Source organism: Hemicordylus capensis, chromosome 5 (genome assembly GCF_027244095.1).
Source record: "Hemicordylus capensis ecotype Gifberg chromosome 5, rHemCap1.1.pri, whole genome shotgun sequence".
In the NCBI taxonomy this organism is placed as follows: Eukaryota; Metazoa; Chordata; class Lepidosauria; order Squamata; family Cordylidae; genus Hemicordylus; species Hemicordylus capensis.
The window spans coordinates 99,165,336-99,180,464 of NC_069661.1; the positions used below are offsets into that span (position 1 = coordinate 99,165,336).

Consider the following 15,129-nt stretch of genomic DNA (forward strand, 5'->3'; position numbering starts at 1 on the left):
GCTAAGCCATGGCTCCCAGAGGACCAGCAAGAGTGCCCTAAAATCACCTGCAAACAGAAAGCTAGTGAGCTAGGTAAAACATTCAGGGAAACCCACTCACACTTCTTAAAAGAGTGTGGCAGGGAGTAAGCAAGCTGTTAGAGCGGCCTGATTTGGAAAAACAGACTTGGGAAGAACTAACCTCGGGTTTGAGCGTAGAACCTCCTTTCGAGGTCCCAGAAAGAAACCTTCAAGGAAACGGGACGGAACGGGTGCCCTCATACTAGGGAACTGGAACGTTCCCCTTCTCGTTAATCAGGTTAGTAAACCTGTATGTCATTTATGCAATGCTCCTGCATAGGAATAGGGAGGGAAGACACAACCAAGAGGTTCACGCAGATGAGACAGTAAATCTCTTCTGGAAAATTTTGAATGGTTATGTGCAAAAAGACAAGAGTATCTCTTCTAAACAGCAATGGGACAAATTGTGGAAATGGACGTTGGACGTAAACCCCCCCCCCATTACCTGATGTGCCTTGAAATCCCCCACCCCCGAGTTACAGTACTACCTGCATATACTCCATAACCTTGTGGGTTTCCAAATCCTTGTGTGTAAATCTTTGTAGATATATATGATGTACAAACAACTACTCTGTATATAATTGTGCTTTGGAAACGTACTGTATGCTTTGGTAGTTTGTTGGTTCAATAAAAAAATCTTGTCCTATTAAAAAAAACAAAAACAAAACCAACCTTGTCCTATCTTGGAGGGAAGACGCGACCGAGAGGTTCATGTGGATGAGACAGTAAATCTCTTCTGGAAAAGTTTGTATGGTTATGTGCAAAAAGACAAGTGTATCTCTTCTAAACAGCAATGGGACAAATTGTGGAAATGGAGGTCGGACGTAACCCCCCCCCCATTACCTGATGTGCCTTGAAATCCCCCACCCCCAAGTTACAGTACTACCTGCATATACTTCATAACCTTGTGGGTTTCCAAATCCTTGTGTGTAAATCTTTGTAGATATATATGATGTACAAACAACTACTCTGTATATAATTGTGCTTTGGAAACGTACTGTATGCTTTGGTAGTTTGTTGGTTCAATAAAAAAATCTTGTCCTATTAAAAAAAAACAAAACAAAACCAACCTTGTCCTATCTTGGAGGGAAGACGCGACCGAGAGGTTCATGTGGATGAGACAGTAAATCTCTTCTGGAAAAGTTTGTATGGTTATGTGCAAAAAGACAAGTGTATCTCTTCTAAACAGCAATGGGACAAATTGTGGAAATGGAGGTCGGACGTAACCCCACCCCCCATTACCTGATGTGCCTTGAAATCCCCCACCCCCAAGTTACAGTACTACCTGCATATACTTCATAACCTTGTGGGTTTCCAAATCCTTGTGTGTAAATCTTTGTAGATATATATGATGTACAAACAACTACTCTGTATATAATTGTGCTTTGGAAACGTACTGTATGCTTTGGTAGTTTGTTGGTTCAATAAAAAAATCTTGTCCTATTAAAAAAATAAATAAATCATATCCTATCTTGGAGAAACCAGGGAGGGAACTTGAAACCTTCTGCTCTTCCCAGAGCGGCTCTATCCTCTGAGGGGAATCTTTTACAGTGCTCACACTTCTAGTCTCCCCCCTTTATATGCAACCAGGGCGATCCCTGCTTGGCTAAAGGGACAAGTCATGCTCGGGACCACAAGACCAGCTCTCTCCTTCCTATGCAATACAGTTGGCATTGCAACCCTAAGCAATGAAAACTTCTGTATCAGAGCAGGATCATGCGCAACAGCGAAAATAGGCCATTCCCTGAAGAACTGCCCCGACTAGCGGCAACCGCACGGGATTTCAGTAGTTCCTTTCCGTAAATTTGGCAAACACAGGCTGTACTAGGGTCAGCTCCAGCGTCCCGCGGCGGGGGGAAAGGGAAGCAAAAATGGGCCGCCGCTGCATTTTGAGCGCTGCGCGTGCGCCATCCTCCCCCCCCCCCCCGCCGACTGTGAGGAGGGTGGAAGTACGCAAAGGCGGAAGCGACTTTCTCCGGATGCTGCTGCTGTGGCTGGAGAAGAGACGATCGCGCGACCCTCCTGTTTTCGCTGCTCTGCTACCCTAGTAGCGAGCCTCCTGCCTGGCGGATGGGTGGCGGGTTGGCACGCGCGTGCCTGAGGTAGGGCGGTGGGTGCAAGATGAAGCTGCTGGAGAAGTTGCCGGCGGATGGAACGTTGAAGGTGAGAGCGAGGTCGGGGAGGAGGGACCCTACACGCGGGCTGAGTGGGGAAAGGGGCGCTTGGCTTCTCGCTTGGCTGGCTAGGAGGTGCTTGTAATCATCATCAGCAGCAAAATTTGGCAAGTTTATAAAGTGAAGTGAGCCCAAGATCATTGCAGACACAGACAAAAACAACAACACCAAACAAACCCAAAACCTAAAACAATGCACTACGGGGGTAATCCAGACCACCCCTGAGATCCAATGCAAAGAAAGGGGAACGTGAACACGAACCAGTTCTGGTTTTTATTAAGAAACCTCTTGATTTCCAAAGCTGTTGTGCACGAGACAACGCAGCGACCCCCGTAATGGACTAATGCCATCTCGCAGTCTGTCTAGTAGGGGGTAAGAAAGTCTCACAAACAGGAAAAGATCACTTACTTGTCTAGGAGAAAGAAAACCTCCCAGATTAAGGGCGGGAGGGGGGTGGCGGGGGAACATCGCTTTCTAGTCTGTGTGAGAAAGTCATACCGGAAAAGGAAATTTCACAAGCAAGGGTATCTATCTCCCGCTACAGCTTCCCCTTTGTCTGCCTTGGGTGCTTGCTGGATCTCCCCCGTTGCTCTGAAGCCCTCCGTTTGCGCATGATGGGCGGGGCGGGGCATCGAGCCCCATTCTGTCTCGGTGAGGAAAGGGTGGTGTACTTGTCTGCCCCTCCCGCGCTGAGTCCCGGGTCAGTTCAAACGGGCGGCTTGAAGTTGCCTTGCTACTTCGACCTTGCTATCAGCTCGAAGTCGTTCTAGTCCAGCATCAGAGGCCAGTCAGATGCCTCCGAGGGCTCCCGAATAGAGCATGCACGTGTCCACTGTCCCCTCTTATTTTACCCCAGCACCTGGTATTCATAAGTACGGTACACTGCTGCTGTGCGTGGAAGTTCCATTTAACCACCTTGGCATATAGTAATTAAACCTGTTCTCCATGAATGTACTTTTAAAAATGGAATGTACTGGCTTTCTTTAAAAAAAAAAAATCTTCTAAGGTGACTCATGACAAATACAAGTTTACATATTTGGCAGTAAAGCAGTTGTATGGATACAAATGCAAAATAACTGGGTAGAAAATTTAAAACTGTTTTAACAGTTTGTAATGTAATGCTTCCTTTAAAACGTTATGTAGGCTAGTGCAGCGTTTCCTCATGGTTTTTTTTATCCAGAGGCACACTTACATTAAAAGAAATTTATTGGAGCACATTGCCCCCACACCCAACACAATGCCTCTGTGTGTGTGAGCAGAACTGCTGTGTGATTTTTATTTATTTTAGCTTCCTTTCTGCTCTCTATTCTTACACATAGCCATCTCTTTCATCCCTTTTGGAGTGGATTTGCCCTATAATACACCAGGAAGGACACTGGCTAGTGGATGCTGCCAAATCTTGTGGTAGTGAATTCTTTAAACCTATATTGCTTGAACCACCTTAAGTGGCACAGTGGGGAAATGCTTGAATAAAAGCAGAAGGTTGCCAGTTTGAATCCCTGCTGGTATGTTTCCCAGACTATGGGAAATACCTTTATGGGCAGCAGCGACATAGGAAGATGCTGCGTGATGAGACTGTAGATCTGCCATAAATGTTTGTTACTAGATTTCTGTTTAAAGCAGAGAATACATACAAACACACACACACTGCTAATGTTGGGGAAGAGCCACAGTGTGGTTCACATTATCCTGGTGATGTGGCAGTGGGTCCCATACCACTTACAATGTTGGATGTAGAGGTAGGAGAGCTGAATGTTGGATCATTCCCCAGTACAGGATACAAGAGAGCTGGCTGTTTGTTCGTTGTCTATATGAGTCACTGCTTTGGGCTCGCTTGCTTCTAGTCGAGGAGTGTTAACAGTTACTCTGAACAGAACAGTTAATTGTTCAAAAACAAGCAGATGATTTTGTGAGTGGGAACACTCACAAAGTAACTCTTTTTTTGTTGAAAGAGTGAAGTATGCCTTCTGATCAGTCAGGAAGAGAAAGAGTGTGCTCTGGCTGTCAGCAGTTTGGGAAATGCTACCCTAAACCCTTCTTCCACTTCTCCATTATACATTTTATTTTGACTGTATGTAAACTGTATGTCCGATTGCATGTATGTCAGGACAGCATACGGATCACTTAAGCCACTTGTGCATACCTTGCTATATGGTTGGAGTTAAAGAAACATAAGGAAGGGGGAAAATGTATAGCTTGAGTCAAATTTATCTCCATTTTCTCACCTTGTTTTCGATTTTGTAAATAGTGGGCTAAAGTACATTGGAATGCAGTGATTGTCCCAAAGTGCTGACTATGCCACAACTAAAACCAGCTATGCAGTTTCCTAGTGCACTACTTCTCTGATTTAAAATCAAAGGTGTTCTAACTGGGCAAAGAGGCACTTTTTAAAAAGTGGCGATTCTCTTTCTTTAGCAGGGGGAGAACAACTAGCCCTATCCATCCCCAGCACAGCATCCTTCCAGTGGCTGTTGCTGGTGTTTCTTTTTAGATTGTGAGCTCTTTGGGGACAGGGAGCCATTTTATTTATTATATCTATGTAAACCGCTTTGGGAACTTTTGTTGAAAAGCGGTATATAAATATCCATCATATCACTCTCGAAAGCAGAAGAAAAGGGGCTGCATCATTAACAAGAAGGATGTTCAATACCTCAGACATAAAGTTGCTTCTTCCTCTAGCATTCCATCGATAGTGGAGCTCTGAGACCATGCTCCTCTGTCAGTTGAATTTGAGAAGAAAAAGCAGCTTCATGTCAAACCAGTGAACAAATATTCAAAAAACCCCTTTCAGAACCATTTACTTACTCCCACAAGCTCTCACACCTTGTTCACTCTTATACCTGTTAAATTAAAACTTCACTTCACTCTTATACCTGAAGGGGCTTGAAGGAAGCATGGTCCAGAGCAGTAGCTTGTGGAGAGAGAGGACTTATCATTAAGGCAGGCAATTTTGCACCAGGAGTGATTGAGCGATTCCTTCCTTCTCTTGTCTTTTATAGCAGGGCAGTTGAAAGGAAAGCATAGCAGAGGCTCTTTAATTTTTCTCTTTCTATGCACAACTTGGAAATGACTGAATTAATTATTAAAGATTATCCAGTATTAAATAGCAACACTGATATGCAAAGTTCACATGTAGAGCTTGTGATTGCAAACTTAAAACATTTGTAACTGTTCAGCATTCTACGGTGGCATTATTCCATCCTGATGCTAAGGAGGTGATCCAGAAGCTGCTTACAACATTATGCATCAGTGGAACTAACAGTCCCTTAAAGATTTGCTTCTATTAATTTCTTCCAGTTCCTCCACAAAGTAATTGATGGCATGTGTGGCCGTGCATACCCTCGATATCAAGATTATAACACTGTTTGGAATTTATCAGAATGGATGGAGATTCTAGAACAAACTGAAACGTATTTCAAAACCACAATTGGAAAAGAGCTTTCGGATGAAGAGGTACAAGAGTCTGTTAGAGATGTGACTTGGTAAAGGAACCTGTTTTTAGTTTTGCTGTTCCAAGTTGAAATTGCTCTATATAGCAACAAAACATTATATGCAAGATTTGATATTTCTCGAGCAGGTGTCCGCTGCAAGCGTAGCAGAGGTAGATGCAATACAAAACTTTCAATTAAAGCAGATTATCAATCAGCTTTCTAGAAATCTTCTGTACTGCTGTACATTGTAAAAATACTCGCATTTTAAAATGTATTGCTCCATTTTAAAGGACTAGGGGGCTGGTGTAGTGGCTGAGAAACTGACTTGCAAATCTCCTGGTTCAAAGCTCTCCTCTGCCATAAGTTCACTAGATGGCCTTCTCAGCCTCCGCTGCCTAGCGACACTGCGTGCATAATACTTATTACAGGGTTGTTGTAGGAATTGCATCAAGATCATGTATGTGAAGCACTTTACACAGTCAAGCTGCTGTATAAAAATACTCATTACTCAATTTGAAAAGGTTTTTCTTCTCGGAGATGCATTAATCCTCCAGTCGAGCTGTTTCAAGTTGTTTGCACACTTGTTCTGATTCTGTAAATGTTTGCTGCTACTTAAAGCTTCAGTTAAAACCTATAGGATGTATTTAAAGTGAGCTGAATCCCGTTCTAATTGGTTTCAGTAACTAGTATTAGTTAAAGAGAATTTGAGGCTATGCACACAAGTAGCCCTACCCAGGCCCTACCTGGGATGGGCTGCTTGGATGATCCCGGCCCTGCCTCCCCCAAAAGCCCAGATTTTGTACCCAGGCTTTTATCTGGGTTAAAGGGTACAAGTATGCCCTTCATGGTGGTATCACACATGTATCACGCTCATTGTGCGGTGCATTGTGGGAGATCTGGAGGCTGGGACAGATTGTACTTGCCTCCAGATATCTGCACATTCACAATTGTCTGGCGGGGCGGGTTCTCCCTGCCGCCTGCCCACACGATCATGCATATAGTCTTTATTTGTTCTTAAAGTTGGGGCATAATTTATTTGGTAGAAACGCTGTTTTGTTTGTAACATTTATATTGTACCTTTCTTCCCAGTTGGAACTCAAGGCAGCATATGTGGGGCTCCCAGCCAAAGTAAAGCATGTTTAAAACTGCCTAATTATCTCTAGTGAAAATCTGCAAGTCTCCCAGCTAGACACTGGCCAGTCCCAAACCTGCTTAGCTTCAGTCAGATTGCTGCCACACAAGCCTCAAACCAGACCCTGGGATTAAATTGGCTGCTTCCCTGCTGCTGAAAGAGCATGTTTTTTGGTTGATACTTCCCTACTGCTCCAGAGGCACGACTATGCACATTAACTTAGAAAGCTTTAATAGGCCTGGGATGGATAGTCCTGCGTCTGCTCCAAAGACAGCTTTTTCGCCTCTCTCCCGAAAGGGCTTCTCTATTCTCCAGTTTTTCCTTCCTTTAGTGATCTTTCTTTCCTCTTCAGGACTTTAACTTTTCCCCCTGATTGTTTCTTCTGTTTCAAAATAATAATTAAAAAAAAACTTCTTTCTCAACCTTATCTGCTACTTTTATTCAAGATGCAGAGCAGTCCCAAGATCAGGAATGTCTTCCTCCCTAAGGGGAGACAGAAGGATTCAAGTTTTCCTCCTTGGTGGCCCTCCACCCATGTGCCACGAGGCTTCCTGCAGTAATACTCATTACTCGATTTGAAAAGGAATTTCTTCTCAGAGAAGCATTAATCCTTCAGTCAAGCTGTTTCAAGTTGTTTGAACTCTTGTTCTTATTCTGTAAATGTTTCTTGCTGCACCTCAACCTCTGAGATTCAGGATAGGGTCTGTTGTGCCTCCCACCATAAGGTTGCGAGTCCTGTCGAGCCCTGAGAGGTAGGACCACTGCCCCCTTACCCAGCAGTACTGGGACCCAGGCAAGTGGATCATCCTCAGGGAACACCATGGGAGTAGGAATCTCTGATTCTCATGATGACCACACCAGGCCTGCAAGGCTGATCATACAGTCCTTGGGCCTATCCACAGCATCCTTGTTGCCAGTTCCTCCAGGCCTGACCACATTATTGTCGAGCCTGGGTCGAGGGCCAGATAATGGGCACCCACAGGACTGTGATGAACCTCCCAGTACCACGAGGGCTGTGGCAGTGCACAGAAGGAAGGATGGGTGGGCCTGATCGCCTGAATCAGGCATTCCAGGAGACCAGAACCCCACAATTCCCGGGGACCAGAACCCTTATAACAACACTAGAATGGAGGGAGAATGGTCTGATGACCAGCTTACTGACTTTTTCTACATCTCAGAGATTGTTTATCCCAGATGATATTGCCCTTCTACTGAGTGAGGCAATTCACACCCTGATTTTTCAATTGGATACCCCTCAGGAGGAGCAACCCAATTCATAAGGGCTGTTTGTGTTTCCTAAGACTAAGACCATGGAAAAGAATGCCCCTTTCCCTGATTTTTTTCAGTGACACATTGAAACAGGAATGGGCATCACCTGCCGCCTCCAGGAAACCTAGTATGGTGGCCAGTTGGTTTTGCAGTTTCCCTGAGGAAAACCTGGAGTTCCTCAAAGTGCCTCCCACTGATGCTCCCATAGTGGCCCTCCTTTGGGGCATGGTACTCCCAAAAGATGCAGACACATCCCTCAGGGACCCTTCTGATTGGGGGGAAAAGAAATAGAGGCCTCTCTTAGAAGAACACACAGAGTCTCTTTACTGTCCATCCACTCATCTATGGCAGCATTGGTCATTTCCAGGGCTTCACTATTATGGGTGGATGATTTAATTCAAAACCCACCCAAGGATCCCATATGCTTAAAACAAATGTTATTAAAGATTCAAAAGGTAAAGGCCGTCTTGGCTGATGCCACTATGGATTCTGTCTGCTTTGCAGCCAGGTCCACCGCTTCTAATGTGGTGGTCTGGCGAACCCTATGGTTGAAACATTGGTATGTATTTGCTGCTTCTCGCTCCAGTCTGGCATCTGTCCCTTATGTAGGTTCCAAGCTGTTTGGCAATGAGGCATTAAAGGACTTACTCATTGAAATCAAGGATAAGAACCCTTCCTACAACACTTAGGGACTTCCATAGGCTGAATAAATGGCCTTTTCAATCCTTTCATCCCTTCAGGGCCCCATTCAGACAATGGGAAAGGAACAACAGGACACAATGGTCCTTCTGGAACAGGTTTAGATCCAAAAAGCAGCCCACCGGACAACAATGTCGGCCTTTCTCGGGACAGACTAAAACAGCTAGACAGCAGTCCTAAATCACTGCCACATTTGGTGGGAGATCGTTTAACACAATTCTTCATGCTTGGGAACTCTCCACCAGTGGTAGATGGGCAATTCAGACTGCTCAGCACGGTTACAGAATAGAGTACACCACTCTACCTCCAAACAGATTTGGGCCAAACCCACATTCGCACTCGCTTACCAAGCACTCTGGCCCTCTGCGAGCCATTCGCCATCTGGAAAACACAGGGGTGGTAGAGCCCATTCCCCTTCATCAGAGGAATTGATGGTCAAAGGGGTTTACACTATTCTGTTCACCATGCTAAAAAAGGACTCCCCATTCAGAGCAGTCTTGGATCTCAAGTTCCTCAACAAATTTGTTAAACACAAAAACTTCAAGAAAGAGACTCTGAAGTCAATTGCACAATTCCTCCATCACTTGGATCACCTTGCCTCCATAAACCTGACAGGCATATTTGTACATTCCAATTCTTCTAGAAATATGTGAGCAGGCATTACCAATATAAGACCTTGCTGTTCAGTCTGTCCTCAGCACCCAGGGTTTTCACAAAGCTCATAGCTTATAACACACCTCGGGCTTCAGGATCTTTTTCTGTCTTGGCAATCTGTTGCTCGGAGCACTAGATCTGCCCTCAGCCCTAGCAGACCTCTTTCATTCCAGGTCTTGTCCAATCCCAGGTTCCTAGTCAATCAGTCAAAAAGCCACCTCTCTCCCTCATAGAGTTTATATCATCTGGGGGTAATAATAGACACCACCCTGGATAGGTTAATCTTACCTCAGGAATGCATTTAAAAGATCCTGGTCACAATTTCATTGATTCCTCCAGGCAACTGGTCACCACTTCCAACTCTCACTCACCTATTGGGGCTAATGGTGGCACCCTGGATGTGGTAGCCTTGGACAGATTCCATTTTTGACCACTCCAGTGGTTCTTCCTCCCGCCAAAGTCCCAAATGACAGTCTTAGTGCCCCACGATATCCATCAGTCCCTAAATTGGTGCATGACTCTTTCCAAACTGTATTTCCCAAGGGAAACAATTTCTAGATCCACCCAGAGTAATCATAATGACTGATAGCGGCCTCCAGGGATGGGGGGGGGGTCCATTGTATCCAGCATTCGGCCCAGGGGAAGTGGTCCTCAGAGCAATGAGATCACAGCATCAATTGATTAGAGCTGAGGGCCATCTGTCTGGCACTGATAGCCTTTCAACACCTGTTGAGATGCAAACATCCTGTTGCACATGGACAACATCATGATGAAAGCCCATGTCAGTCACCGTGGAAGGACCAGGTTGCTCTCTACACCAAGAAACAACACTTTTCCTCCAGTGGGCTGAGATAAATTTTGCATCCCTGTGGGCACATCACATAAGAACAGCCCTGTTGGATCAGGCCCAAGGTCCATCTAGTCCAGCATCCTGCTTAACATAGTGGCCCACCAGATGCCCTTAGGATGCCCACAGGCAAGAGTAGATGCCCCAGGAAGCCCACAGGCAAGAGCTGAGGGCATACCCACCTCTCCTACTGTTACTCTCCTGCATCTAGAGGCATCTTGCCTCTGAGGCTGGAGGTGACCTGTAGTCTTCAGATTAGTAGCCATTAATAGACCTGTCCTCCATGAATTTATCTAATTCATGACTGCATTGAATGGCAGTGGCTCTTCAAGGTTTCAGGAAGGAGTCTTTCCCAGCCCTACCTGGAGATGCCAGGGATTGAACCTGGGACCTTCTGCATGCAAAGCAGATGCTCTACATTTATCCGAGCTTTGCGAGATACTGTGCCATCTTTGGATTCAGATCTTAGAATTTGCCATAGAGCTCTTCCCTTGGAGGATTCCCTACCAGGTGCCTTTGAATATGGGGCAAGGTAAAGCAGAAGGGGGTATCTGAATGTTTGTACAGTACCTGTTGTCTCCCAACTGCTTGTTCCTCCATGATTATCTTGAAACTCAGTGCTGTTCTGGCTGCAAGAGGCCCATATCTTTACCCGATGCTTAGAGTGAGTAATTACCGAAATGGCATCTGGTTAGCTCTGTGCCCATTTAATGTCTGTCTTGTAAACAAGTAAACATTTAAAAACTTGCATGACCATTATCTTTTGTAGGCTGTTCATCAGTTGAACGAGCTGAGTTCCGATTTTCAGAGAGCAGTAACAAGTTGCTTGAAAGGCAGAAAGCACGACATCAGGCATGCCCTGATTGAAAGAACAAATGCCATCTGTTCTGCTCAGCTACTGGATTTTGACTGGCAGCTAAAGGTTAGACAAATATTTGCATTCTTAGCTGTATTAGAACATCTAGACAAATATTCAGGCTTCAGGAGGCTTGGGAATATATAGATATACATAGACTCCATACTGTGGGAACAAACAGAAGAGCTGTAGCGAAGTCCCATTGTCTCCCCGCCTCCTCTCCCCCACCCCTTCACCATATTGCATGATTATCACGTTTGCTTTTTTTGTTGAGGTTGGTGATTGGACTAGGGCTAAGCACAGAGATAGTGGCCCAGGTCTTCACCTCTATGGTAAAAGTTCTAGACTAGCATGCTTCCATTTCTTTTATTGTTGTCCCCAACATCTTACTAGGTTGGGGCAGTGTATGACTGATGAGCAAAAAGTCTCAAGACTTTCCTCCAGACTGATGACAAAATATCAAGTAAATTCCGCCTATCTTAACTGCTGCTATCTACTCCTCCCCCCCCCCCGCAAGGGTGAGGCCAGGAGTGGCCTTTTTGGAATCTAGTTAGACCTCAATGGCACATAGGAATTGGTATAGTATAGCATTTGAGGATGAGCTGTGAAGACTCCAGTTCAAATCCCACCTTAATGGTGAAGTCTCTAGGCAGCCCTAGCCAAACCGCACACTCAGTGTGCCATATAAATGCAAAGAAGTATTAACTGTTGTCAACCAACTCCAGGATGCTTTCCTCAGTGATCTGCTGGGGTTTTTTAGCTCTGAGTCCTATCTCTTGTGTGTCTCACACTTGGATCTAAAGCGTACATGGATTATGTAATTGCATACATTCCTTCTAGGTGAGAATACCCAAGTTCCTTGATTCACCCTGAATCTGGAGAAAGTGCTCTTGGACTAACTAATGAGATGAAAAGTGTTTTATAGGCTTTTCAACAAAGTTTGTTCAGTTTGTTCACTGTGATGTCAAGGGACCCTCATGCCTGATCTAAATAAAATGGGTTGGTTTTTTTCCTACCACACAGCTCGCCCTCTCTAGTGATAAACTTTCTATGCTGCAAATTCCACTTCTAAACCTTGATCTGGATGTGACAGAGAATGGTGACATCAAGCTATTCTCCATAGAAATGAATAAGGAGGAGCTGCAGAATTTAATAAATGCATTGGAAATGGCTAACAAGGTGTGTAATTTTTTTAACAAAATCTGAAATAACCAAAATGGTTCTCCTGATGAATCTAGCAGTAACTCCTTCTATATAAAGAGTACTTCTAGTTATTCCTTTGTATTATTGTGTAGGGGTGTGCACGGAACCGCCAAACTGCGGTCCGGCACTGGGGTGGGGGGTGGCTTTAAGAGCGGGGGGAGGGTTTACTTACCCCTCCCGCCGCTTTCCCGCTCTGGTGGCGTAATTTCAGTAATAATTGGGGCGGCAGGATACCTCCCTGCCGCCCCTTCTCCGCTGTCACTATGAAAAACTCCCAGGAGTCCTTTGCGCATGCACACAGCACGCGCTTCACGTCTCTGTGACGTGCGTGCAAAGGACTCCTGGGAGTTTTTCATAGCGACAGCGGGGAAGGGGCGGCAGGGAATGCTCTGCACCCGGCCCAGCTAGTATAACTTAGATATGTTGGGAGGACTTATTGATGTTATCAGTGGGCTTGTTCAACTGTCTTGACTAAAATAGTTAACTCTTCTTGATTAAGTCTAGGGTATTATGCTGTTGGGTAAAATGACCTTTGAGATAACATCTGATTTTCAGTTGTTTGTTGCATTGTAGATACCTTTTCTTACAGGAAGTTTCCTTTCTTACGGGAAGTATGCAGGCGAAATTCTTGTAGGAGAAAGTTGGCAAATCCATCTCTTATGTGAATAACATTGGATTCTTAACATAGTTTAGATGAGGAGAAGACATAGAGACAAAATTGTATGGACTTGGATTTTTAATTGTATGGACATACAATAGAGCTTGAACTATTTTGGAATTCTTAAGGAGATCATCTAAGATATTGGGTAGCATACAGATTCCATTTAAATTAATGGGACTTAAGCTAGTCATGACTAGCTTATCTGATTGGGCAGGTTCACATGCCACATGGAACCACAGTTAAAAAAATTTCTGCACAACATCTCCAAGCTTTGGAAGTGCACAGGCTCTTCTGTACGTGAGTTGGAAGAATTCTACTTCTGACTGTGGTTAGAAATAAGAGTTTGGCTTGTTGCAAACCACAGTCGGAAGCAGAATTCTTCTGACTTGTGTGTGCAGCGGAGGAAGATGCTCACTCGTGTGCTCCTGAGGCTGGAGACATTGTGCAGAATCAAGATTTAAGTGGTTCCATGTAACGTCTGAACTAAGTCTTTGATTTGAATGGTGTTCAGACCTGACTTACTAGTTTGGATACTGCCCACTGTCTGAACTTTAAAACTTGCAAAATTTGTTCTGCTCTGTCATTTAGACTTACTGCTTTATTTTATTTTGCAGGTTGTCTTGCAACTGAAATGATCTCAACTTTCTGTGATGCCTGAAAAAATAAATATGTACAGTATTTTACGAAATCTGCTATGAAGTCGGTGCACAGGAATGGGAGACAAAGAACTTTATTATCAACTTACTGATAGTCAATCTCTTGATCTTTGCTAGATCAAAACAAATGGCAGAAAACATTGAGGCTAATTTGTGGAAATGCCGAAAGGCACATAGCTTTGACAGGCAGCAGCAGCATTTATGAGAAGTCCTTAGTACTTTGTCAAAGTTCATTGGAGACCCTGAAGATAGTCTGAACTTTGTTTAGCAAAGCAGTCAACAATTGCTTCTAGTAACTTAATGTGAGCATTCCTTTTCTACTTTCTTGGGATTCATCTGATTACTGCAGATAAATACTTTAAAACTGTTTCATGTAAAAACATATTTTGTGTTTTTTTTTTTTTACATATTGGTTCAAGTTTGAGAACTGCATAAGAAAAGTGTGGTGTTGTCCACATTGGCCTCCTATCTAACATGTAACAGAATGTACCTACAGTTTAGTCTGTCTGATTGAATATGGCAGTCTTGAGGGTGCTCATAGAACCAAATGTCCTTACTGCTACAAGAGTATACCTGTATATATATGGAGAAAAATATTTGGGAGAACCAATAAACTATGGTTGGAAGATGACCAGGTTAAATGCTTACTGAACTTGATAAAAGTCCATGGCTGTAAATTCAGGCTAATGCATCTTAACACAACAAAAATTATGGGACCTAAGCCTACCTGGCAAGGCCTCCTTTTTGGACTACAATCCAGCAATATTTGAACAAGAGAATTGCTTGTAGAATAGAGAATCTTAACTCTACATATGTTCATCATGAAACTGATAACTTTCTGTTGTTTTTGTAATTTAAGTATGTCTATGTAACTAAGTATGGAAGGAAAATTTTCAAAGCACTTGACCATCCTTTATATTGTGATGCTATTGATCTGGTGTTCTATTTTTTGGTTATCATAACTGGCATGCTGAGAAAGTTGGGGAAGGGTGGTGAGGTGAAATGTTGCAATTTTTAGCATCAGAAACTATTTCTCCTTCAAGATCTGGTGAAAAGACTAGACATAGGTAGCTGAAAACAAGGGTGGAACACCGAAATGCTGGCAGCTTGATAATGCTGCCGATAACTTCGTATACTCAAGAGATGTAGGAAGGGGGTTGAAAGAAATAATTAAGAATTGGAACCATGGGTGAAAGGGAAAAAAACTTGTAAACAATGTTGAATAATTTCAGTGAAGGGCAAGAACCTTATTCTGTTACAGATTAAACTCCTGGTAAATCAGGCAATATCAATTCACCTGGTTGCAACCAGGTATGGAATCCTTTGGAAGAGATTTATTTCTTTAGCCCTTGATGTGCTGCAGATGCCTGGGTAGGTTGATAAAACAAATTTGGTGGATGCCTTTTTTGCAAGCTCATGGGTACTAAAAGGTTTAGTTCTCAGTTCTGCCTGCAAAGCCAGCACAACGTCATAACTTCTGATGTTGT

At 43.9% G+C, this 15,129-nt stretch overlaps 1 protein-coding gene across 1 annotated transcript; it reads left to right on the plus strand.

Annotated features, from left to right (window-relative positions):
• Nucleotides 1-1,983: 1,983 nt before the first annotated feature.
• COMMD8 (COMM domain containing 8) lies at nt 1,984-14,566 on the plus strand. Its single transcript, XM_053253368.1, has 5 exons — nt 1,984-2,223; nt 5,532-5,687; nt 11,036-11,188; nt 12,146-12,301; nt 13,601-14,566. Exons 1-5 carry the CDS (start codon nt 2,182-2,184, stop codon nt 13,619-13,621), a joined length of 528 nt encoding a protein of 175 aa, XP_053109343.1. The 5' UTR covers nt 1,984-2,181; the 3' UTR covers nt 13,622-14,566.
• The last annotated feature ends 563 nt before the right edge of the window (nt 14,567-15,129 follow it).